Source organism: Alnus glutinosa, chromosome 4 (assembly GCF_958979055.1).
Source record: "Alnus glutinosa chromosome 4, dhAlnGlut1.1, whole genome shotgun sequence".
NCBI lineage: Eukaryota > Viridiplantae > Streptophyta > Magnoliopsida > Fagales > Betulaceae > Alnus > Alnus glutinosa.
Window position 1 is genome coordinate 30,762,534 of NC_084889.1, and position 24,959 is coordinate 30,787,492.

The 24,959-nt window shown below is 39.5% G+C and overlaps 1 protein-coding gene and 1 pseudogene across 2 annotated transcripts in view; both read left to right on the forward strand.

The window, feature by feature from the left end:
* LOC133865673 (probable LRR receptor-like serine/threonine-protein kinase At1g56140) overlaps positions 1-17,993 on the forward strand; it is a 32,794-nt gene extending 14,801 nt beyond the window's left edge. For both annotated transcript variants that reach the window (XM_062302102.1, XM_062302104.1), the window contains 11 exons: positions 186-251; positions 450-494; positions 2,577-2,641; positions 3,146-3,549; positions 4,104-4,299; positions 4,399-4,560; positions 13,864-13,982; positions 15,766-15,976; positions 16,061-16,292; positions 16,410-16,560; positions 17,375-17,993. In XM_062302102.1, the coding sequence (XP_062158086.1) occupies positions 186-251; positions 450-494; positions 2,577-2,641; positions 3,146-3,549; positions 4,104-4,299; positions 4,399-4,560; positions 13,864-13,982; positions 15,766-15,976; positions 16,061-16,292; positions 16,410-16,560; positions 17,375-17,761 (2,038 nt within the window). In that variant the 3' untranslated portion in view covers positions 17,762-17,993. The remainder of the gene's footprint in view (positions 1-185; positions 252-449; positions 495-2,576; positions 2,642-3,145; positions 3,550-4,103; positions 4,300-4,398; positions 4,561-13,863; positions 13,983-15,765; positions 15,977-16,060; positions 16,293-16,409; positions 16,561-17,374) is intronic.
* Positions 5,222-5,830, forward strand: LOC133866940 (VAMP-like protein YKT61; annotated as a pseudogene).
* Positions 17,994-24,959: the final 6,966 nt, after the last annotated feature.

Below are 24,959 nucleotides of genomic sequence, written 5' to 3' on the forward strand. Positions count from 1 at the left end.
ATAAACAAGTGTGGCATTATGAGAAAAAATTGAAAATAGAGGTTTTGAATTTAAAATTGAGGGGTCAAAAGTTTATTCCAATGCATTAATGTCACTTGGCTTATGCCTAATTACTACTATTCATGGCATTGTTTACTGATTGGATGGAGCATGTACCTAACATCCTTGTAATGTTATGCTTGCAGTGATTTGTCGTACAATAATTTATTGGGAAGCTTTCCTGATTGGATCAACGAACAAAATTTACAACTGTATGTTTTTGTTTACTTGATAGTGTGTATTATATTTGAATATTATCTATTTTCTATTTATTTTTCCAATATTTATAACCTGCTACTCTCGAATAACATTTTTTTTTTATTTATTAACAATCGTACAAAATCTTGAATTTTTCATATTGGCTTCTGGTTTCACTAATGATGAAATTGACATTTAGATCATATATACAGCAATGTAGTTTCCAACAACTTCACAATAGAAAGTTCAAACATCAGGTAAATCTTTTCATATTATATTTTCTACACTTGGTGGTTGAATTTTTTGCCCAGATGAATCTAGAACAAAACAAATTGTTGTTTCCAATCCAGATATAAATGTTATTGTTCTCATTGTATTATGGCTCTTGTAAACTACTTAAGTTGTCAATTATGGCCATGAGGGAGTTCGAAACTAATAAATCACGAGCCTCTCAACATGCTAATTAATTTGTCCTCGCGTACATTTTGTAACAAATTTTTCATATTTTAATTTTTTCTGTGGGGCACATATCATCATTAACTCTTTTCTTCTGATAATTATAATGTTTTACTGGCATTAAATTATAAATAGAAACTAATTAGCTGTTGTCTAGCATGTAAATTACTTAACATGTCCATTAAAAGGAGTGGACCACTGGGGGTCGTTATTGGAGTGGGAGCGTGACATGGCAAGGTAAGGAAGTAACCGATGGAGAAGAAGCCAAACTGGTCTATTAAGCATAGTTAAGCTTACAGATAAATAAATCACATCATCCCTAATCTTCCTCATGCCACTACTTCTATATGTTAGAACAATCCCATGCTTCAGATTGTTATGCGTTTTTTTTTTTTTTTTTCCCTTTACCTCTGTGGTATTCTTGTGTCATGGTGTAATATTATCATGTGATAGCCAAATCAATGGTATTAAATATGGGATAACTGAAAGGCCAGGAGAAAAAATATGCGATACCTAAATATTTGTAGCTATATCTACACATTGTTTCAAACTTAGATCTGTTAAGGGAGATTCCGTCACAAACTTCAACAGCTAACTAGTCATTGGGTACCAAAATATGCAAATTGAAGAATTCATTTTATGAATTAGAAGGGGTCAAGAATTCATTTCATTTTATGTCATCTTAATGAGATTTATACGGTCAAATGTCTGTCCTGCCTGATCATCTTATCTATGTTCTCCTAATACAGGACATTGGAAACTAATCTAGAGCATTTAGGCAATTTGATACCTAGCAAGGGGGACTATCAAATCCCAATTGAGTACATGGAAAATATAGGAAACTTTACTCTGTGAAATAATTTCTATCTCAAAAAACAAAAGAAAAAAGATAAGGTTAGATTTAACAACAAATATAAAATCAATTTTTCCTAAATTTCACATTTCTCTTCATGGAAATTTGCTGTCCTGTCGAGGATCGATTTGAATATCCTAGGTACTTGTAGTGATTGCAATTACTATCTAGTCTATCTTGCATTAGACAACCAAACACATATCCCATTCAAAAAACCCTCTTTCATCATGGGGATATCATGAGTAGGGCTAGCAAAATGGGTTCACGTGTTGGGTTTTGGTCAAACCGTTTGACCCGCCAACTCGTTAAGGGTCAATCTTGACACGACCTGTTTGATCCATTATATAATAAAGTCTATAAAAATAAAAATAAAAACACAAAAATAAACTAAAAAAAATCATCTTGTTTGAATAATCATATTACTCTACAATTGAAAGTATGAAGCATTGTTTTATTGTTTACTTGTTTTAGTTTAACTTCGAGTTCGAAAACTTGAAGAAGAAAAACACTCGACTATTTTTTTTTAGTCTTTGTCTTTTTGGTTCAAGTTCTAACTCAATAAAAAAACAAGACTTGTTTTGTATTTTGTGAAATTTTTTTAGTTTAGTCTTTACTCTTTAGACAGTGAGAGAAAGAAAGAGGTAACGTGATTGTTTATGTTTACTTTTTAATGTTGAAAAAAAAAAAAAAAAAGTATACAGGTCGACCCATGGGTCAAATGAGTTGACCCATTAATGACTCATTTATTAAACGGGTCTAACGGGTCAACCCTTTTAAGCTTAACTCTAACCGTTTAACTTCGTGTCGGGTTCGTGAGTCGTGTAAAAAATTGACAGCCGTAATCATGAGTTAGTATTATTAGGAGAATGCTTATTTGCATATCACCAAGGGAGCATTTCTCTTATCAGGAGTTAAACTTAATCCCAATAAGAATATTCTGTATGAATCTGATATGCTGCTTATAATTTGCATTTCATGTGCAACATTAAATACAATATTCTTTGTCTAAGTTCATTTCCTTCTGCATTAGTGGTTTGCCTTCAGGATTGAACTGCCTACAACGGAGCTTTCCTTGCAATCGAGGCCTTGGAATATGTAAGTACAGTTAAAAGCATACTCTTGATTACTAGAATGGAAAGGATTAGTAGGTACTAAGGTAAACAAGGAGAAGATTCTACTCTAGGATGGTGTTTCTAAGGAGAATACAAGTGATCCATCTTCAAATTTTCACCAAACATTGATATGGATACAGTACAATCAGGAAGCATTCCTGATCTTTAAATAGTTACGAAAAATGGACTGGACATATCTTTTTAAAGGGCTAACATTGGCTATTATGCATCACAACTAATTTACCAACAAAAAAAAAAAAAAAATTGAACTTAAAAGATGAACTGAACAATTTTACACCTGACATTTTAGTTTCATAGTAAAGGACTAGTAGACTTGAATTAGGCTTCTAACTTCAACCATATCCAGTGTTGAAATGCATAACATGCTTATAAACACATCAGGATATACATGATCCAACCTTGTACATTTAATTACCTGTTCTAAGCTTACACATTGATTAAGTGCTTCTTTTGTATTGGATTTCAGATAATAACTTTAGCATTAAGTGTGGTGGTCCTCAGATTACATCTTTTGATGGTATTGTCTATGAGAGGGAAAACGAGACACTTGGTCCAGCCACGTATTATGTGACCAACACAGACAGGTGGGCTGTTAGCAATGTTGGATATTTCACTGGGAACAGTAATCCTGGGAACACAAGTACTTTGTACACAAATACTACTTCGGACACAAATACTACTTTGTACACAAGTAATTCATTATCAGAGTTGTTCCAGACAACTCGACTCTCTGCTTCATCATTAAGGTACTATGGCTTGGGGCTCGAGAACGGAAACTACACTGTAAGGCTCCAGTTTGTAGAATTAGCTTTTCCAGGCAATTCCACGTGGCAAAGTCTTGGGAGGCGTGTCTTCGATATTTATATCCAGGTCTAAATCATATTATTGAATTGTTTTAGAATCAAAACCGGGGAAATGATTGTTGGGGGACGAAAAACCGTCCCCCAACGGACTTTTTTTTGTTAAAAAAATCAAATTTAATTAAAAACTGTCCTTTGATGTGATATTAAATGACAGTTTTTGATTAAATTTGATTTTTTTTTATCAAAAAGAGCTTGCAAAGGGACGGTTTCTGTCCCCTGCATGTCACCACCCTCAAAACTGTTGTCTTTTGAAATCATTTTTCATTACCTTTTAAGCTCTTTCAACCCAATATATATTATTTTTCTTACCTTTTTTATTTTTTATGATAAATGATAAGTGATAAATACTGATATAAAAAAATCCTCATCAATAGTTAAGAAAATCTATTAGTAGAATGCCAATTTTAAGAGATCATGATGGATATTTCTCAACCAAAACAGAAAAAAGTGTCTTAACAAATTTAGTGACCATCTTATACATCAATCAAGAAATTACCTTGAATATGATGAATATTGACATCATTTGTGTTTTGTTTCATGGTTTGACTTTGTTTATTCCAGGGGAATCTTGTTTTAAAGGATTTTGACATTAAAAAGGAGGCTGGTGGAGTCTCAAAAGCCATTCTAAGGGTATTTCAGGTCCAGGTATCAGAAAACTTCCTTGAAGTCCATCTCTTTTGGGCTGGGAAAGGAACTTGCTGCATACCTAGTCAAGGTACTTATGGACCTTCTATTTCAGCCATCAGTGCTACCCCAGGTAATATAGTGCAAAAATTGTAGTTGCAATTCAGAGGATTAAGAACTGCTTTTTTCACACACTAGTACCATTGTTGTTGATGGCCTTGCTTTTGTATAGATTTTACACCCCCGGTTAGTAACAAACCCCCAAGCAACAAGAATAGGACTGGTCTGTACGTAGGTGTCGTTGTTGGTGCTGGAGTTTTAAGCCTTCTGTCTGTTTTTGTGGCTTTCTATATTGTTCGAAGAAGAAAACAGCTTCCAACCAATGATTATGCGGGTAAGTCAAAAATCATATTGTACATCTATGATAGTTGTCGAACTTCATTAATTTTTAGTCTACATAGTAGAAATATGGAACTTATGCCTATGTGTGAGTTTATATTATTTATTTATTAGTGAGGTGGCCTTTGCGTGCTGCATATTGTGTTAAGTACTAGAGATATAATTCATTTACAACTTTTATATAACTCTTGTACAACTTAAAAAAAAAAATTTAAAATCAAGGGACAACTTTACAAAAAGGTATCGAACTATAATGCATTTTGATGAAAGGTTACTAAACTATCATTTCTGTCGAACTCGGAGTTTTAACTATCGAAATGAGTCTCAGAAAGACATTCCGTCTGATTTCGGCATTAAAACATGATGGAAGTCGAGTCACGTGCATGCACGTAATTTATTTAAGCCAGAATACCCATCCTGTCCAAACAAACAACTCACCATACTACGTCGTTTTCAAGAAAGAGAGTTTGGAAAACTCAATGGCCTGAAAACTCAAATCCGACCCGATTAAAACCCGATCTCAACCGAACAAATGACATTCAAGAACTGCAGCAGCAACAAGAACACCTCGTAGCCGACCGAGTTAACCTCATACCATGACAACCAGTCAAGATATGACGATTTAACAGCAATCAACATCCAAACCTGTAACAGAGACAGAGACAGAGAGATGAAGATCACGGCGTTGGCAGTGCTGAAGTGCAGTCCAGAGGGGTCGGATCCGGTGATCTTGGCGCAGGCGTTGTACGTGAGACACTTCGGGTACTTCCAAAGGTCGAGCGTGAAGGAGTTCATCGTCTTCGTCTCTCGCACCGTCGCCAGGCGCACCCCTCCCTCCCAGCGCCAATCCGTCCAGCACGAAGAGTAATGGCCTTTGTGAATTGGGCTTTATGGATAATCACTACCCAGTTTGAAGTGCCTTTTCTCTGCTCAATCAGTTGCTAGATGAGTATCAGAAAAATTTTGGTGATTCATGGAAGACTGCACAAGCAGATAAGACCCAATCATGGCCCTATCTGAGTGAAGCTTTGACAAAATTCCAGGATCCTACGGAGGCTGACAAGTTGTTAAAAATTCAGAGGGAGTTGGATGAAACTAAAATTATCCTTCATAAAACTATTGACAGTGTACTTGCACGAGGTGAGAAACTGGACAGTTTAGTTGAGAAGAGTTCAAATCTCAGTGCAGCATCACAAATGTTCTACAAGCAGGAAAAGAAAACAATTCAGTGTTGTACACGAAGTTCTTGAACCACTCCTTCAACATTGGCTTCAATACCGTAGCTTCCCATGGCCACACGCCTGACTACATGTGCTGTGACTACATTTGGTGCAGTGAAGTCAAGTGGTGGTGCAGTGAAGTAGTGGTGCGGTGAGTGTGGACTGGTACGTGGAACAAGTATGGGATTATCATTTGTAAGTTAGATATCCATTTTTGTGCTTTGAGGAATGGTTCTGAGAGCCTTTTAAATAGCAAATTTTCATTTATGAAATCTCCTCTGTTTTAGCTTCCTAAAACAGAGTGTAACAGAGCCACGTGGGTTTTGTCTTTGGATGCACCATCTTCACAGGAAAAAACGATTGCTGTAACATGAGAAAGCGAACACACCCCAGAAGATGAAAACTGCACTGCTTAACAATGAGCTTCGACACCTCTGATCTCTCGCCCGATGTAAATTAATATGAAAAGTGTCATTATGTGTAAATGGCAATTAAGAGTCGGCGGAGATTAATTCATATATATATATGACAACAAAGTGGTAGTACTAGTACTACTGAATTCTATAACTGACAAGTCTATTGTGTTTGGATCCGATAAAGGTGGTCTGACCGTGAATGGGTCCAGTCTTCTTGGTGGGGTTGGATAAGGCCATTTGGATTGAGATTTCTCGAAACCATTCGATCAACTGGGGTAGCCCAAACATGCTTCCCATATTAACTGCCATTATGGCATTACCAACTTCACCCATCCATCCTTGCTAAGCCCAAATGTTTTTTTTGTAACTTATTATGGCATTCAAAGGCTATCCAGTTGCGCACCTCCCTCCATTTATTTCATGCTTGGAGTTGGGACGTGCGTGCCTTATAAAGCAACTACGTACAATATTATGAAATTTCTAAGCTCTACGTACCATTGTTAATTAGTTGTTACCGTGGTAAAGAGAAGAAATATGGATTCCTTTAAGTAGTCTCGACGCAGGACGAACACAGAAAACACACTGCACCCACACACGATTGGCATCTCAATCACCAAAAGAACAGAGTAGTCTCAACTCGATCAAGAAAGTTTACTATAAACAAATTCTCATCATTGAAACTGCACCATATGAAACTGCACCATATGTCTATTTTCTTAACCACAGCGAGAAGCCGAGTAAGAATGCTTGTGTCCTGCATGACAAGCTCCACACTAGCGTCAAAAGGCAGAACCACTAGCTTTGTCCCATTTCCGACCATCGTGTTGTTCGGCGGGTTGCCTGTGTAGTTAAAAGGAAATGTCGGACTGGTCGGGAAGTCAGGCCGATAAACTCCATTTGGATTGCCCAAAAAAATGGGCTTGGAGGAGGGCAGTGGTCGGGACTGCAAAAGATATGTTATTCATAGAAGCTGCAAAATTTGTTCCGTTAGGCCCCTGGCAGGTTTGGTTTTGGTGGCAGGGGCTTGTTCCAAGGCCTATTGTGAAGAAAAAGCGCTTGTCAACCTTCTGGGGGACATTTGTCGGGAATTGAGCACTTGCTAAGCTACGGAGTTTGGCCATGAAATTTGTGACGAAGGAAGTGCAAAAACAGAGAATACGAAAGACAGACTTGGAAGCTTAAATTCCAAGCTGCAAGTAGTCCACTATATATTAAGTTTTGAGAGCTTTACAGAATCTGCTTTAATAGGGAAGTTACAAGGTAATCGTTCCTATACAGCTAACATGTGTAATACAAGGAAAGAAATACAACAGGAGAAAAAATAGAAAAGAAGAACAGAATTAGGCAACATATAGCCGTTAGTCATATAAGGCAGTATATGACCGTTTGGGGAAGACTGTCGCAGTGAATCACAAGTACGTGATTGTAGGATCGTGATACTCGGGATCGATGTAATCGTGTATATTCTGAGTAATCACAGGGATGCTGATTTCTGGACGTGTAAGGTATGTATGGTTTGCGGATGCGTGGCCTTCAAGAGTTTGATTTGCGGAATCGTCTGTGGATCCTTGGGCAACAAGGTCTTCTTGTCTTAACAGCCCCTCGCAAGCTGATGGGGGTGCAACAATCATCAGCTTGTCACGCAGGAAGAGAAACCGGGCAGAGGTGAGCCCCTTTGTAAATATGTCTGCACGTTGGTCATGAGTGGAAATGTAGCTAATGGTAAGATCTTTATGCAACACTTTCTCCCGAATGAAGTGGTAGTCCACTTCAACATGTTTGGTTCGGGCATGATAGATGGGGTTTGAGGCCAAGGCAATGGCACCCATGTTGTCACACCAGATGCGTGGAGGAGCTGGAAGAGGAACTTGGAGTTCTCGGAGTAGCATCCGGAGCCAGTAGAGTTCGGCAGTGGTCACGGCTAAGGAACGGTATTCTGCTTCTGTGCTGGAACGGGAGACCACGGGCTGCTTCTTTGCATGCCAGGAAATCAAGCTGGAGCCAAGAAAAACGCCATAGCCACCGGTAGACCTGCGATCAGAGGGGTCCCCCGCCCAGTCCGAGTCGCAGTAGGCGTGTAGACTGAGGGATCCTTTGGTGAAGAGTAGTCCAAAATCGGGGGTGCCTTTCAAGTAGCGTAGCACCCGTTTGGCTGCACTGAGGTGAGCAGTCGTGGGGCAATGGAGAAACTGGCAAAGCTGGTTGACAGTGAAAGAAATATTAGGCCGGGTGAGCGTGCAGTATTGAAGAGCACCAATGACATGCCGATATAATGTGGGGTCTGGAAGGGGGTCGCCATCAGAGGCTGTGAGTCGCTTTCCGGAAGTGCATGGGGCTGAGTAAGGCTTAGCTCCATCCATGTGGACACGACAAAGGAGGTCCACAATATACTTGGATTGACTGAGATGCAAATGTTGAGGATCGTGGTGTACATGAATGCCTAAAAAATAAGATAGATTACCAAGATCCTTGAGATTGAATTCGGCCTGCAAGCTTGAGATCAAATTGTTAATAACAGGCAGATTATTGCCTGTGACAATAATGTCGTCAACATACACAAGTAGGAAAATATGAAGGGAAGAGGTATGAAGAAAAAATAAGGACGTGTCCACCTTAGAGCCAACAAAACCTCGGTCGAGAAGAGCTTCGGATAGGCGATGGAACCAGGCCCTTGGTGCTTGCTTGAGGCCATAGAGTGACTTACCGAGCTTGCACACATGGTTGGGGTAGCGAGGATGAACAAAACCTTGTGGTTGTTCCATAAACACCTCCTCAGTGAGTACTCCATGGAGGAAAGCATTGGAGACATCAAGCTGTTTGAGAGGCCAGTTGAAATTGAGGGCAAGTGCTAGGAGTAGCCGAACTGTGGCAGGTTTGATTACCGGGCTGAAAGTTTCATGATAGTCGATGCCGTCACGCTGTTGAAAGCCCTTTGCAACGAGCCGGGCCTTGTATCGATCAATAGTTCCATCGGCTTTTTGTTTGAGTTTGAAGACCCATTTGTTCTTGATGATGTTGCGGTGAGAAGGTCTCGGGCAAAGGGTCCAAGTGTGGTTGTCCAACAAGGCCTGGAATTCTGATTCCATAGCTGCACGCCAGTGAGGGTTAGAAGCAGCTTGATTGTAAGTGGTTGGTTCGGGAGGTAGAGTGGTAGCAAGGAAAAAGTTTTAAGGGGTGTTTAGTAGCATTGTAGAGTTTAAAATCAGGGAAGGATTTGGGCTTAAGGCTGCCTGTTTGAGATCGAGTGACACGGTGGGTTAAGGGGACTGTAGATGAACTTATTTGAGGATAAGAGACCTGTTGGGGGTTAGGGACAATGACAACAGGTTCATTATCAGGGGATAGGTAGTCCTGTGGGGGATTCGGTAAATGTGATGCTGGTAGGTCTGCAGTGTTCGTGTTGACTGGTAGATCAGGCAGAGGGAGGTCGGTTGCAGGAATGGCTGGATTGGTAGAAGGAGAGGCTGGCCTTGGTTGAGAAGAGGTGGTGTTGTCCTCATTAGTGGCCACATTGTCTAAATGGAGTGTGTCAGGCGCAGTAGTAGGGGGCACAATTCCTGCAGCATTAGTATAAGTGACAGAAGTGTTTTGTGTGTGCGTAGTGGGCAGAGAGTTAATAGAATAAAAATGTGAGGGTAGCAGACCAAAACTGTTGGCAGGGGAGATTTCCTGAGCAGAAGGCTGTGCAGCAGTGGCCCTTTTTTGAGCAGGGAAGAGGTTCTCATCAAAGACTACATTTCGTGAGAGATAGGCACTGGAAGTAGTAGGGTCCATGCATCGATAACCTTTATGGTTTGAACTGTACCCTAAAAAAATGCATTGTTTACTTCGAAATTCAAGCTTGTGTTTGTTATATGGGCGAAGAAGGGGGTAGCAGGCACAGCCGAAGACCCTTAAGTCAGAATATGATGGTTCGGCCTTAAAAAGTTTAGTGTATGGTGCAACATTATGCAGGGTTTGTGGGGCATGCAGTTGATGAGATACACCGCCGTGAGACAAGCTTCGACCCAATATTTGGGTGGTAAATGGGATTGAGCAAGGAGAGCTAGACCTGTCTCAATGACATGTCTATGCTTCCTTTCAGCAATCCCATTTTGTTGGGATGTGTGAGGGCATGTGATTCTATGATGAATGCCATGTGTTGTCAAAAATTGTTTAAAAGGATGTGAGGTGTATTCTCCACCTCCATCAGTTTGAAGTTGCTTAATTTTGCAAGATAAAAGGTTTTCAATTAAACATTTAAATTTGATAAAACACTCAAGCATGTCCGATTTATTTTTAAGGGGAAATAACCAAGAGTATCGTGAAAAATCATCAATGAAAATAGCATAGTATTTGCATCCACTTATTGAAAAAATAGGGGAGGTCCAAATATCACTATGAACAAGCTCTAAAGGGGCATGAGTAACAGTTTGTGATTTGGGAAAGGGTAGTTGTCGACTCTTAGCAAGTTGACAATCTATACAAACTGAGTCAGTCTTAGAGGATGCTATAGGAAGCTGATTTGAACTCATTATTTGCTGAAAAATTCGGTGGTGTGGATGTCCAAGTCTTTTATGCCAAGTAGAGGATGAAGTCTTTGCTCCCAAGAAGGCAGTAAGCCTATGAAGCTTATTTTTAGAAAAAATTTTCAGGTTGACAGGATAAAGGCCACCCACACTAGGCCCTTGTAGGAGAATCTCCCCAGTTAGGTTGTCCTTCACAAGAAAATAAGAATCGGTTAGTTTAAAGAAACAACAATTATCCTTGCAGAATTTTTGAATGGATAACAGATTTGCAGAGGCTTGAGGACAACAAAGAACATTTTTAAGATGTAAAAGAGCATTTGGGGTATTAAAAGAAGTAGAACCAGTGTGTGTAATAGAGAGCCCACCACCATTACCAACTGTGACAGCCTCGGTTCCATTGTATGGTTGGTTGATGGAGAGATTTTCCAAGTTTGCCGTGATATGGTTGTTGGCTCCACTGTCGGCCAGCCAGTCTTCTTCCTCAGTGATGGCATTGGAGTGAAAGACCATGGCAGCTAGCTCACTTGGAGGGTGCCGCCCTTGGTAGGCATAGTCCATTCGATGGAAACAATCTAATGCCTGATGATTTCTTTTCCCACATATTTGACAAGGAGGTCGGTTAGAGTCATTTGGGGTGAAAGAACCAGAATTGGACTTACCTTGGGAAGATGAGTTCCCTGGAATGAATTTTTTCTGAGAGGAGAACTGAGGTGAGAACTGGGTCTGATTCTGTTTTGAGTTGGAGTACCAGGGCTGACTTTGCTTATGAGTGGGGTTGAATCGTGGCCTGTGAGGACTATTACTTGTCTTCTGTGCATGCAGCGCAAAGGTAGTATTTTCAGCATCAGCACTTTGATTGTTGAGTAGCTGTTCATGACTTATCAGCAGCGTCTGGAAGTCTTCCAAGGTTATGGATTCATCCTTTGTCATCAAGGCAAAGGATGTGATAAATGCATTGTACCGTGGATTCAATCCACCAATGATATAGGATATAAGGTCCTCATCGGACACTGGCTTTCCAAACATAGCCAGTTGATCCGCCAAGGTCTTGGCAGCATGAACATAGTCAGGGCAAGATTTATACCTTGACGTAATCCTTGAAGTTGGCGCCTCAGCTCCTGGATCCGAGTTTTAGACGGAGCAGCAAAACGATTTGCTAAGGCACACCATACTTGTCGGGAGGTTTCCAGTCCATAGACAGTGGAGAGGACTTTTTCAGAGAGTGTTGCAATGAACCAACTGAGAAGGTATTGATCCTTCTTTTCCCATAGAGTGAAAGCAGGATTCAGTTTTGCAGGGGAGTCCTTGGTTGGACCTGGGATGAATTTTGGAGGGCATGGCTCGGAGCCATCAACAATGCCCATCAAATCATTGGTGCGAAGGATAGGTCGAAACTGAAAGACCCAAGCCATATAGTTGTGCTCATCCAGTTGAAGTTTGGGAGCAATGTGAGATTGAATGTTTGTTATGGGGAGAGATGTGATGTTCTCTGTCATTGGAGGTGGAGAGTTGGGGTTATTGAGTGGTGATGCGGAAGTATTAGCAGTGTTGGATGATTCTGCCATTTGAAAAAAAAAAGAGGAAGGAAACGACGAAGGTTGGTGTGAACCGTTTGAGGCTCTAATACCATGCAAAAACAGAGAATACGAAAGACAGACTTGGAAGCTTAAATTCCAAGCTGCAAGTAGTCCACTATATATTAAGTTTTGAGAGCTTTACAGAATCTGCTTTAATAGGGAAGTTACAAGGTAATCGTTCCTATACAGCTAACATGTGTAATACAAGGAAAGAAATACAACAGGAGAAAAAATAGAAAAGAAGAACAGAATTAGGCAACATATAGCCGTTAGTCATATAAGGCAGTATATGACCGTTTGGGGAAGACTGTCGCAGTGAATCACAAGTACGTGATTGTAGGATCGTGATACTCGGGATCGATGTAATCGTGTATATTCTGAGTAATCACAGGGATGCTGATTTCTGGACGTGTAAGGTATGTATGGTTTGCGGATGCGTGGCCTTCAAGAGTTTGATTTGCGGAATCGTCTGTGGATCCTTGGGCAGCAAGGTCTTCTTGTCTTAACAGGAAGTGCCGTTGAGAGGGGGGAGAACCGGCCGAAAGAGTGGAAGCTTTTGAATGGATATTGAAGACTGATATTCTAAGATGCCGGCAACAGTGAAATTGTCGAAAGTGCCTAGGCCAGTCACGTATGCTTGTCATGCAGGACACAAACGTGCGCATGATCTCTGCCGAGGTCCCCATCCTCTTTGCCAAGGCCTGCGAGCTCTACATCCTCGAGCTCACCATTCGTTCCTTTCATCTGGGTTATTTGTGGTTTACGTGCGTGTAACTGAGAGAGAGTAAACGGGGAAGGTGGGAAGAGACGTAATTTATTTGTTTAGGTGAGGGTAAAACGGGTAGAACGCATTAAAAAGGTTACATGGAAGTCAAGTGACTTGACTTTCATCATGTTTTAACGTCAAGACCAGACGAAATGCCCTTTTGGGACTCATTTTGATAGTTAAAACCTCGGGTTCGACAGAAATGATAATTCAGTACCTTTCCGTCAAAACACGGTATAGTTCGATACCCTTTTGTGAAGTCGTCCCTAAAATCAATCATCAGATCCAATGATTAATTTGAAAAATAAAAGTTGTTAGAATTGTATAGAAGTTGTAAACGTATCATATGTAGGAGATTAGGAGATGCCATACTTAACTCTAAGAATTGTCTTTCAATTATGTTTCTATTTGGTCTTGTAAGTCTATATAACTTGTTGCTTGATTATTGAAAGTATGAAAAGAATTATATTAGCAAACTCACGTTTGTTCTTGAGAGGTCAGGCTACCTCAAATCACCCTAAAATCTATCAAAATCTATCTTTTTTTTATTTTTCTTCATCTGACGTTACGTAGGCACGTAACACTTTGCCGATAAAGCCCCATTCTATAGACAACTTTCTATATATGTTCTTGCTACTGAATCTCCCATCTTCAGTCCAACAACATTTTGGACTAAAACACATTGATGATTATTGCTTAACAAGAGGAGACATCCTCGATATAACATGTAAAAACTATGTTGCATTTTCACTCACAAATCACTGAAGCAAATTGATAAGTAGATCAACCTGTATTTATGTTGAAATTGCAGAGCTCTTGGAAATAGTTGTTAGAACATTCACTTTCAGCTACGCTGAACTAAAGACAGCTACAGAAGAATTTAATCCTGCTAATAAGCTTGGAGAGGGAGGATTTGGACCTGTCTTTAAGGTAAGTGGTTGAACGTATGTCAGTGGACAAAAATTTAGTTGACTATCTGATATAAATCTAGAGCTGTTATATATCTATTGCACTTTCCAAGAAGTAATGAAGCACAGCTAGCAACATCACCTTTTCACCATTTCTTTTCTTTTATTTAATGTTCCTTATATTTCCTGCCTTTCTGTTTTGTGAAATTGCATGCACTCCTTACTATGGTATCTTGTGCTTGTGATTAGCAAGATTATGGAAATTGCAATTGTTGTAGAAGTAAAGTGATACGAAAATATTTAAAGATTCATAATACGATATCCGGATCCGGATTCCCTGTTATTCCTTGCCCAAAAAGAGGGGGCGGGGCAATAACAGGGAGATTGTGAGAGGGACTCCCTTGCCCAAAGAGAAGGGGGTAAGGATAAGAGGAGGGATCCCCAATTGCAGGGGTTCCCTGTCCTATGATATCCATAAGCCCTTTTCTGTTTCTTCTACTAGTTCTACTACACATGCATTTTCTATTATGGTTATCTTTTGAAGTTGAAAGATATTCAAAGTTCTTAATCAAATGAAGAAACATATTTTGTAGTTATTTTTCTGATTCACGTCATTTTCCCAAATTCAAACTAGTATAAGTTGCCATATTATAAAATCTTTACACTTTTTTTTTAGCTTTCTTTGGTCTGGTTACACATACTCAAAATTATGGTTTTTATTCCTTTTTTAGGGCTACCTTGGAATTAGGACTCTTCAATGCAACTTGTTCTTGCTCAGTATACTAAAAGAAGAAAGCATTCTATGCTCAAACGAGTTCCATTATATAGCATTATATCTCAATTGGCTAGACTTTGGTATTAAAAATAAGTGATTAACAGAAAAAGTTTATAGAGAGTGAAGGATTGCGAATATATATATATATATATAAAGTGAAATTTTAAACATCTCAGCAATTTAATTTTTTCATGCATGGTGTAAAGTTTGGGAACTTCTTTCTCGATTGTTGAAATGGAATGTTTAAGAAAAATCGCACCTGGCCGATGTATGTTAGATTTGATAACAGTGGGAATCATTAGATGAGTAATTACATTTGATGGAGGGCAGAGAATTTTGAGGAATCACATCTAGTGAGAATATAATATTTTCAAAATGCTCTGGTATTAGGAGGTTCTGACTGAATAATTGAGTATCATTAACACACAGGACGATTTTTCGTTAAGTTTTGCTAGGAGCATCAGATACTGGGTTCATTCTTGTTTTGTTCTTTTCTGGACATTTTGTATGGCTTTTTACCTGATCTATGCAATGAGATCTATAGATTGATCTTTTTGGTAATTTATAGTTTGCTAGATGTATTGTGTATCAAAGGAGGAAAAAAAAATACTCTGGAAACAAGTTTTTGAATTTAAAAATTGAAGTTGTGGCCCAAATGAAAGCAGGCTAATTCTTGGCAGAACATTTAGATGGGGTAACCTTGTCGTCCCTGCCTGATACTTCTCCTTTGAAGTATGAGGCTTAAATTGAAACCGATTAGACTGGACATAAAATTTCATGGTGAAAATAAGCAACTACAATGTTGGACTTTTATCCTCATAAGTTTTATCTATAAATGGATATTGTCTGGTTTGGTTCTGCATAGATTGTAAGTGGTGTAAATTAAAAGTATTTAAGCCATCGACCCTACTCGGCCAGACAATCATTTTCTATTTACATTGATAGATCAAAATCATCCTACTAATTGTTTTTTAAAATATTTTCCGTCGCATTTTTTTTTTTTTTTTTTCTGAAACTTTGTACTAAATAGGGAACACTTAAAGATGGGAGAGTAATTGCTGTGAAGCAACTATCTGTAGCATCACACCAAGGAAATAACCAGTTCATAACTGAGATTGCTACTATATCTGCTGTGCAACAATACAACCTTGTGAAATTGATCGGATGTTGCATTGAGGGAGATCAAAGACTACTTGTCTATGAGTTTCTAGAGAATGGAAGTCTTGATCAAGCGTTATTTGGTATGTGAATCTCTCTCTCTCTCCATATATATATGTGTGTGTGTGTGTGTGTGTGTTATGTATTAAGCAGATTAAGTTTTATAGGAAAAAGAAGTTTAAATCTCGACTGGTCAACACGTTATGATATATGCTTGGGTGTAGCAAGAGGTTTAGCATATCTTCATGAGGAGTCAAGACTTCGAATTGTACACAGAGATGTGAAGGCCAGTAATATCCTGCTTGACTCTAATCTCATCCCCAAAATATCAGACTTTGGCTTGGCCAAGCTTTATGATGATGAAAAGACCCACATAAGCACCCGCGTTGCAGGAACATTGTAAGATCATAAGGCTTATTTAGGCACCTTGTCTTTCTGAACTATATAATCCTTTATTTTGTCTTTTTTTATAAGTTATCTTGTACTAAATTGTGCATATGATTGTTACTGATGTAGTGGGTATCTTGCACCGGAGTACGCCATGCGTGGGCACCTTACAGAGAAAGCTGATGTGTTTGCCTTTGGTGTTGTGGCTCTAGAGATTGTTAGCGGGAGGCCAAATTCTGACCCAAGCTTGGAGGAAGAAAAAGTTTATCTTCTTGAATGGGTATGAACAATATTTTTGTGCTCCGTGTTTACATTGTCATCTGTCTTCTAATGAGATGGACTTTTCAGTCCACTTCAAAAAGTTCAGTAGCATTTATCGTTCTGTAGCTATGGGTTCCAGGTTAGTGATAGTCATGACCATCCACACCTATACATATTGAAACAAGATTAAAACTTGGATCATATTAGGAGGAAATTCTGGATGTCTCAAGGCAGCAGAATAATTTTATATGCTTATATAGAGCATCCAAAAATGAGTCCAGTTTGCACTTAATAGGAAATGAAATGCGTCTCTGTAGCCAAATCTCCCCTAGTAAGACGCTACTTTCTATGAAATGGCCTCTGTCAAAGTTATTTTTGAAATTCAAGATAAGACAGAAGTTTTATTTTACTTTGTTCTTTCACATTTATTCATAATTTGTGATGATCCTGATTTATGGAGTTTACACTAACTTCCATTGATAGTGAAATGTCAATCTGGATGTGTTGGTTATCCATATGCCACGACACATTTTCATAAGAGTGCTTAAAACAGAGTGATTTCTTAGAATCACAAAATGAGTTTGAGGAAGAGTTTCGAAAATGGGCTAGATTTATCTAGATATGGTGCAAATATAGTTGCCTCATTGAAACAATTAGAATACTCACTTCCAACAGGTTTGTACTATTTTCTGAACCGTTAAGACTCGTTGAAACAATTGGACTGGACTGCTCACATCCACCACCTCTTTAGTATATTCCTTACAAAGTTGATTCATTGTAACAATTTGTGATACTAATATATTCTGAAGCCTGATAACACATATCCTTCTCAGGCTTGGCACTTGCATGAAAACAACAGTGAAATTGATCTTATGGACTCCACATTATCAGAGTTCAATGAGGAAGAAGCAAAACGCATGATAGGAGTATCTCTTTTGTGCACACAAGCATCCCCAACGTTACGGCCGTCAATGTCGCGTGTGGTGGCAATGCTTTCAGGAGAAATGGAAGTGAGCTCTGTGACTTCAAGGCCTGGATATTTGACTGACTGGAAATTTGATGATGAAACCACCTTAATGAGTGATGTTGCAAACAAAGGAACCTCTGCAAGCTATTACAACCCATCAGCAAGTACAAGCATAGTGGGTGATGCAGAGAATTCACCAGCAAATGCTTCTAAACCCATGCTCCATGAGATTATCAAAGAGGGTAGGTGTTAGATGAGAATTGGTCTTTCTTTCTTTTCTTTGTCAAACTTTGTATATTCTGCAATTCCAGGCATAATAATAATATTAGTACTTGGATTGTAAAATAAATTTTTCATTTTTATTTTTATTTTTTCTCTGAGGTATTGGCACCCTCCTTGCATGTTAGTATAGAGTGCAGACATTATGGCACTATTCAAGAAAGCCATCACACTGGGGTTGAAAGTACAAGTTTGTGTTCTAATAAGCCCATCTACTGTCTGGAAATTCTTAAACAAATTGTTTGGATGGAACAGAGTGGGACTCCATTTCTGTCCTCTGTTTAATTAGAGCATTTCCAGCAGGAGTTAAATTCTTCAAAATAGTCAAATTTGACTATTTTTGCCCTTTTTTCCTCTTCAGCAGTTCTTTAGTTTTTTTTTTTTTTTCTCTAACAGTGAACAGTGAATAAGCAATGTTAACCTATTCACTGTTCATCTGTTAAGATTTTTTTGATTAATATTTTCTCCCTCTCCCTCTGTGTTCCTTTCTTGCCCGTCGCTCTCTTTCTTCAGTACACGCGCTCTTCCTTCTCTCCTTTCTTCTTTCCCAATCTCCCGAGCCTTCCTCCCTCCTCTCTTTTCTTCTTCTATTCTTGCTCTTTCTTTCTCGTCCGAGCCACAGAGAGGGCGAGAGACCCGGAGAGAAACAGGGAGATTTAGGGGAGAGAGAGATCAAGAGAGAAACAGTGAGACCCATGAGAGATTTTGAGAGATTAGAGGACTGGGTCGCCGCCGGTAGTGAACCCGTGAACCCAAATGGGCAGAAACAATGAGAGAGGCCCGATTTTCCGGTGGGTTTCTGGTGTTCGGTGAATGGGTCATCGATGTAGAAGGTGATGGATTGGGCAAAGCTGGAGAGGGGTGCGGGTGAGTGATTCTGTGTGATGGGACTGTCGATAGTGGGTGGGGAATTTGTGGTAATGGGAGAAGAGACCAAAGGGGATTCGGCCATGGGGTGCGGGTGTTGGGTTGAGGAAAAAAAAAAATAAAGTGAGCAAAGAGAACAAGAAGCACAGGTGCGAAGACAAGTGAAAAGAAGAAAAAAAGAAAGTGCAGAATTCTGGTCCTGGAAAAGAGGCGCAAGGACGTGGGTGAGGTGCAGAAAAATCTGGGAAGAAAAAAAAAAAAAAAAGATGTTGGAGAAGAATCAGAATTTTGCAGAAGGAACAAAGGTTTAAAGGAACGATGTGGGTGAGGTGTTTGAGAAAAAGCTCCAAAGAGAGGAAGAACAGAGACCGAAGAGGAAGGGAGAGAACTGAAAAACTTAGGAGATTTTGATTGAAATGGCATCCCCTCAATAGTAAAATGATTGAAACCCCCGATACTTTCTACAGTGAGAGAGAGTTAGTAGATTTTGAGGCGTGGGGGAGGGAGGTTTTCACGCCTCTCTCCTTCCCACAGTGTTTTTTGTGACCTTTTAGAAGGTTTTTTGTCTTCCCCACGGCTAGATCCAGGGGTGTTTTGCCTCCTAACCTTTAGGGTTATGGAGTGGTTTTTTCTCTCTGGTTTGTAGACCCAATAGAGTGAATATCGTTTTTAGTGTTTGGTTGTGTTTTTGTATTTGTGTTTCTGGCAGGAATGGCAAGCAAGATGGATCGTTCGGGGTGGATTTTCTGGCCGAGCTTCATTGCGTTTCTTCACTTTCGTTGCTAGATCTACGCCCATCCACCGAGCTTTTCGAGATACGCGCCTCTTAGTGGAGTTTGACGTCGCTCTCCGGTCCTATCGCCGTTGCCACGGCCATGTGGGTCTACGGTGGTCGGCGCGTGGCCTGCACGCGCCAAGGCTTACACTCTTTGTTTCTGCCCGTGTGGGTCACAGGTGTCATTTCTTAGTCTTGGCCGGTGGTGGGAAGGGTTTCCGGCGGTTGGCTGTCACTGGGGTGGTGTCGTGTACAACACGTGTTGTTCATGCGCCGGCACCGGCGAGATTTTCCGGCGACCGCTTGTTTGATGTTTCTGTTTGTATATTTGTTTGTTGTTTTTATATTCCTTGTTTTTAAGTCTGTCTATAGGTTTTCATATATTACTGATCTGTTTTAGGGCTTGTATTGCCCAGATCAGCCTTTTCATCTTTAGAAATGGTGCTTACATGTAGAAAATGGCTCAAATGCCTGATCTTGTAATATTTGTTTATTTGTAGACAGCACCCAAGTCAGATTTTCTAGCTTAGTGGGTAGCATGCGTTTGTATTTCTACTCACTGTGACGTGCCCTCGGGCCTGTTAGATTTAATGCAAGGAGCATTGAGCTCACTGTTTCAAAAAAAAAAAAAAAAAAATGATTGAAACCCGAATATAAAGGCAACTGAGAAGCTAGAAAAGCTATTGAAGCTTCAACAACAAGAATATCCGTAGAATGCGATCGTTGGATAGCAACCATAATAATATTACCCGAAGAATCCCTAATGACTGCAACAACAACAGCAAAAGAGTCTATCATAGCCACATCAAAGTTTCCTTTAATACCATCAACTCTTGGCGGAGTCCAAAGAGAGAGATTAGAAGCAACATTCCAAGCCTCAATGTGAAGACCCAAAGTGGAAGAACGTTGTTTAATAAGCTTGGCAAAAACGGGTTGATGATCATCATGCACCAATTTATTTTCAACCGTTTGAATTCTAAATTAGAAATGAGTTCTAAGTTAAATGAATCTATTAAAGAACTCTTCAGACAAAAGGTCTGATTGAGAGGCGTTCACGTATAGGTACGTGTTAGAGTTCAAGGTACGACTACTGCAATAGGATTTGTGAGTACAACTGTCTTGTACCTAGCTATTTCTTCTGATAGAAGATTTTTTGGGTTTGGCTGCTCCGGAATAGTTTTTCTCTTTAGTGCAAAGAGTTTCCACTTCGTAACCAAAATATCTGTGTCAATTTCTTTTCCGCTTTTATATTTTGGTTAACGATTGATTACACCTGTTAGGAATCATTATTTATTTTTCAATTGGTATCAGAGCGAGTTCACTCTTTATGGATTAAATTCCTGATTGTGATCCATGACTCCTTTTGATATGAATTCTTCTCAATTACGTGATAATGTTTTTAATGATGAATTCTTTTAGGGTTTTATGAAATTGGGTCAACTCTATTAATTCCCTTAGAGAGCTTGATGAAGTTGAGTAAGAAAGAGAGTTCTTGGTTATTCAATTGTCTGAATCACTTGCTTTAATTGACTCTTTAAAATTTGAGAATACCATGCTCATTAAAACTGTTGAATCACTTGAAAATGAATTGAAAGAATCTAAAGATCTCTTAAATAAACTCTCTAGTGATAATTTGAAAAGCATGTTTTGTGTTCAAAAAGATGTTTCTAACAAGCCTAATATGATTGTTGATGACTTGGATGCTTCTAATTTTGAAATCAAGTCTCTGTTTGTTAAGCCTGTGAAAGTTGATGAAGTAAAGGTCAATACGGCTTGTTTGGATAATTGTAAAATTTTTTGCTTAAATAACTATGTGAAGCCTAAATCCAATGATCATTTAGGAAAACAAACTCAAGCCAAGTTTGTTCCTACATGTCATCATTTGTGGGATTATTGGTCACATTAGACCAAATTGTTATTTGTTAAAATCCCAAAGACCTTGGAATAAGCAGGATGCTCCCAAAAAATGAAAAGTTGAAAAGCCTTCTAAGTCTAAATATGTCCCTCCGCATATGAGACATCTATCTCAAAAAGGTAAGGGCATTATTTGTTGAAATAACGGACCTTTCCATATTTGGTCTTACCTGATTGCATTTTATTATCTGATTTTATTCTGACTGTATTGCCTATTTTCTTTCCATATTAGTTCATAGGGTTTCTCTATTTAAACGATGTAATCACATGAGATTATGAAGTAATAAGAATAATTCTTCTTCATCTATGTTTCAACATGGTATCAGAGCTAACCTAGGGTTTCGTTCTTTTCTGGGTGCTTTTCTCCGTTCGTTTCCTAATTTTTTTTGCCGCACCTTCCCTTTGGGATTATGCAACTAGATGTGGCTCACCATAATCTAGGTCGCATAACCCATAGAAGGTATTAACAACGGTTTCTAGGCTGGTCCTCCGACAAACGGCGGCATTTTTGGTGAACACCGATCAGTCCCGAATACTACTCAGTGTGTTTGATGGACCAATTGCAAACAAGGTGGCCTTCCTTGTTCTGTTCGGCGAGTTCTGGTTCATCCTGAAGTTTTTTAGGCCTACCGGCGAACGTGAGCGGCAGCACGTAGAGCTCCAACGACGGCGAGATGGTTCAAAAGGGGTTCTAGGTTTGTTGTTAACCCTGCTAAACGACACATCATTTATCACAAAACAACATGTTGTTCAAAAGGGGTTCTAGGTTTATTGTTTACCCTGCTAAACAACCTGTAGTTTAGGCAAAAAAAAAAAAAAAAAAGAGTTGCAGAATGAATCATCTCTTTTAATGGTTCAATTTCTAGTTCCATCTGTCCTTGTCATTTTTTTGAGTCCACCGGTTGTGTTGGAGCACTATTGTTGGTAGGATGTCTGATTCAAAAATGTCGGAGACAAATCAGACAAAAGGGGTAATGAGTCAGGTGGTGACCTCCTTTGGTGAAAATCCAACTCTTCAAATCACATCTGTCAAATTGGATGGGCTCAATTATCTTGCTTGATCACTATCAGCTCTTTTATCTATTAAACGCAGAGGGAAAATGGGATACTTGAATGGCAGAATTCAAGAACCACAGCCCAATGATCCCGATTATAATAAGTGGGAAGCAGAAAATTTCACAATTATGTCATGGTTACTGCATTCAATGCAACCAGAAATCAGTCAGGGGTACTTATTTCTCCATACGGCCAAAAATGTTTGGGATGCTGCTGCTCAGACATATTCCAAAATGGGGAATGCTGGATTGAAGTATGACTTGAAGCGCAGGATCCATGGTCTTACGCAAGGTGGTGATTCTCTAGTAGCCACTTATTTTCATAAACTTCGCCGTTTGTAACAAGAATTAGATCATTATCAAAATTTGCAATCTATGTGTGCTGCTAATGCCACTCAAATTAAGAAGTGATTGAAGAAGAATGCATTTATGAGTTCTTAGGTGGATTGAATTCAAAGTATGATCCTGTTTGGGTTCAGATTTTTGGGAAGGAGCCCCTTCCATCACTACAAGAGGTGTTTTCTTACATTCAAAATGAGGATAGTCGTCATAGCACTATACTTCATTCCAGTTCACAGTCCCAATCCACTCTTATGGGTGCAACTCAACACACTCCGAGCAACAGTTCCAGATTTCGAGATAAGGACAAAACAGCAGATGCGACCTCAGATGACAAAGACAAATTATTTTGTGACCATTGTAATAGGTCACGACATACTTAAGAGACTTGTTGGAAGCTTCAGAGCTGTCCTACCCGATGTCGTGGGGGTCGTACAGGTGGAGGATTTAGACCTTGAGCCCATCATACTTCTACAGTTGAGACGACCACTCCCACACTTGATACGTCTTCCTCTACTACAGATATAGAAGGACTGAGTAAAGGCGAGGTAGAATCACTCCGTCGACTTATGGCTCGATTGGACACACCTACTACTACAGCATCATCCTCTGCTTTTACAGGTAATTTGGCCACTGCTCTGAATGCATCTACAACTCCACCTGATGATCTGTGGGTCATTGACTCCGGTGCCTCTGATCATATGACTAGTATGTCTCCTTTATTTTCGTCATATAATCATTGTTCAAGCAGAGACAAAGTTAGAATACCTGACAGTTCTCTGTTGTCAGTATCGGGTAAAGGATCTATTTCTGTGACCCCTTCTATGACCTTGGCCTCTGTTCTTCATGTCCCTAACCTTGGTGCTAATTTTTTATCCATTGCACGTATTACCATTGAGCTGAATTGTCGTGTAATCTTTTACTCTTACTATTTCTTCTTTTAGGACCTAGCCACGGGGAAGATGATTGGCAGTGGTAGCTTGAAGGATGGCCTGTACTATCTAGACTCTCAACCTGACACACATGGTCGGCTCATACAAGCTTATCATACAGTTCGGGTGGATGACTCGGCAGCTAGAATCTGGCTCTAGCATCAATGTTTAGAGCATCCTTCATTTTTTATTTTGCAACGCATGTCTCCTGCGTTATTTTTGCATAATAATGTTTCTAAGTTTCAATGTGAAACTTGTGAACTTTTAAAACACCATCGTGTGTCTTTTTCTCCTAGTGTCAATAAAAGTGATGCACCTGTTGTTCTTGTTCATACTGATGTGTGGGGTCCTTCACGAGTGGTTTCTTTATTTGGTTATCGGTGGTTTGTGTCTTTTATTTATGATTTTTCCCAAACCACATGGATCTACTTGTTAAAGGACAAAAGTGATGTGTTTTATGTGTTTCAGATGTTTTATAAGATGGTTCAGACTCAGTTCAATGCCACGATCAAAATTGTTCGCTCTGACAATGGGGGCAAATATATGTCTAGTAATCTCGAGGCCTATTTTCTCGAACACAACATTATCCACCAAACCACGTATGTTGATACTCCGTAGCAAAATGGTGTGGCTAAACAAAAAAATCAACACCTGTTAGAGGTAACTCATTCCCTTATGCTTGCCACGCATTTTCCCAAATCTTTTTGGGGGGACGCCTTACTCACTGCTACATATCTCATCAATAAGATGCCTTCTAGGGTTCTAGATTTCCAAACACCCCTTGAGGTGTTGTTCCCAGCTCTCTCTAATGCAAAAGGTGTTTCTCCAAAAGTTTTTTGTTATGTTTGCTTTGTCCATATTCATGGTCCTACTAGAAGTAAGTTAGACCCCCGATCCCTCAAATGTGTCTTTGTTGGCTACTCTCCCACTTAAAAGGGGTACAAATGTTATCACCCTCCATCTAGAAAATACTTTTGTCTCTATGGATGTCACTTTCTTTGAGCAATAATCCTACTTCTCGTCCACCTATACTCCTCTTCAGGGGGAGAGTCAGATTGAAGTGGATGATGATTTTTTGAGTCCGTTCCCTGTCCCTACTCCTATGCCAGAGCCGGAGCAATAACAGGTTACTAATGAGTCTCCAACTGAACCTACTGATCAGCCATGTGCACCACCTGTGAAAGAGTTGAGAGTTTACTCCAAACGCCAGAAAGCTAAGACCATTCCTGATGCTACATGCCAAACATCTGATTCGGGCTCAGGTACTACTCCTTCAGGTTCTACTCCATC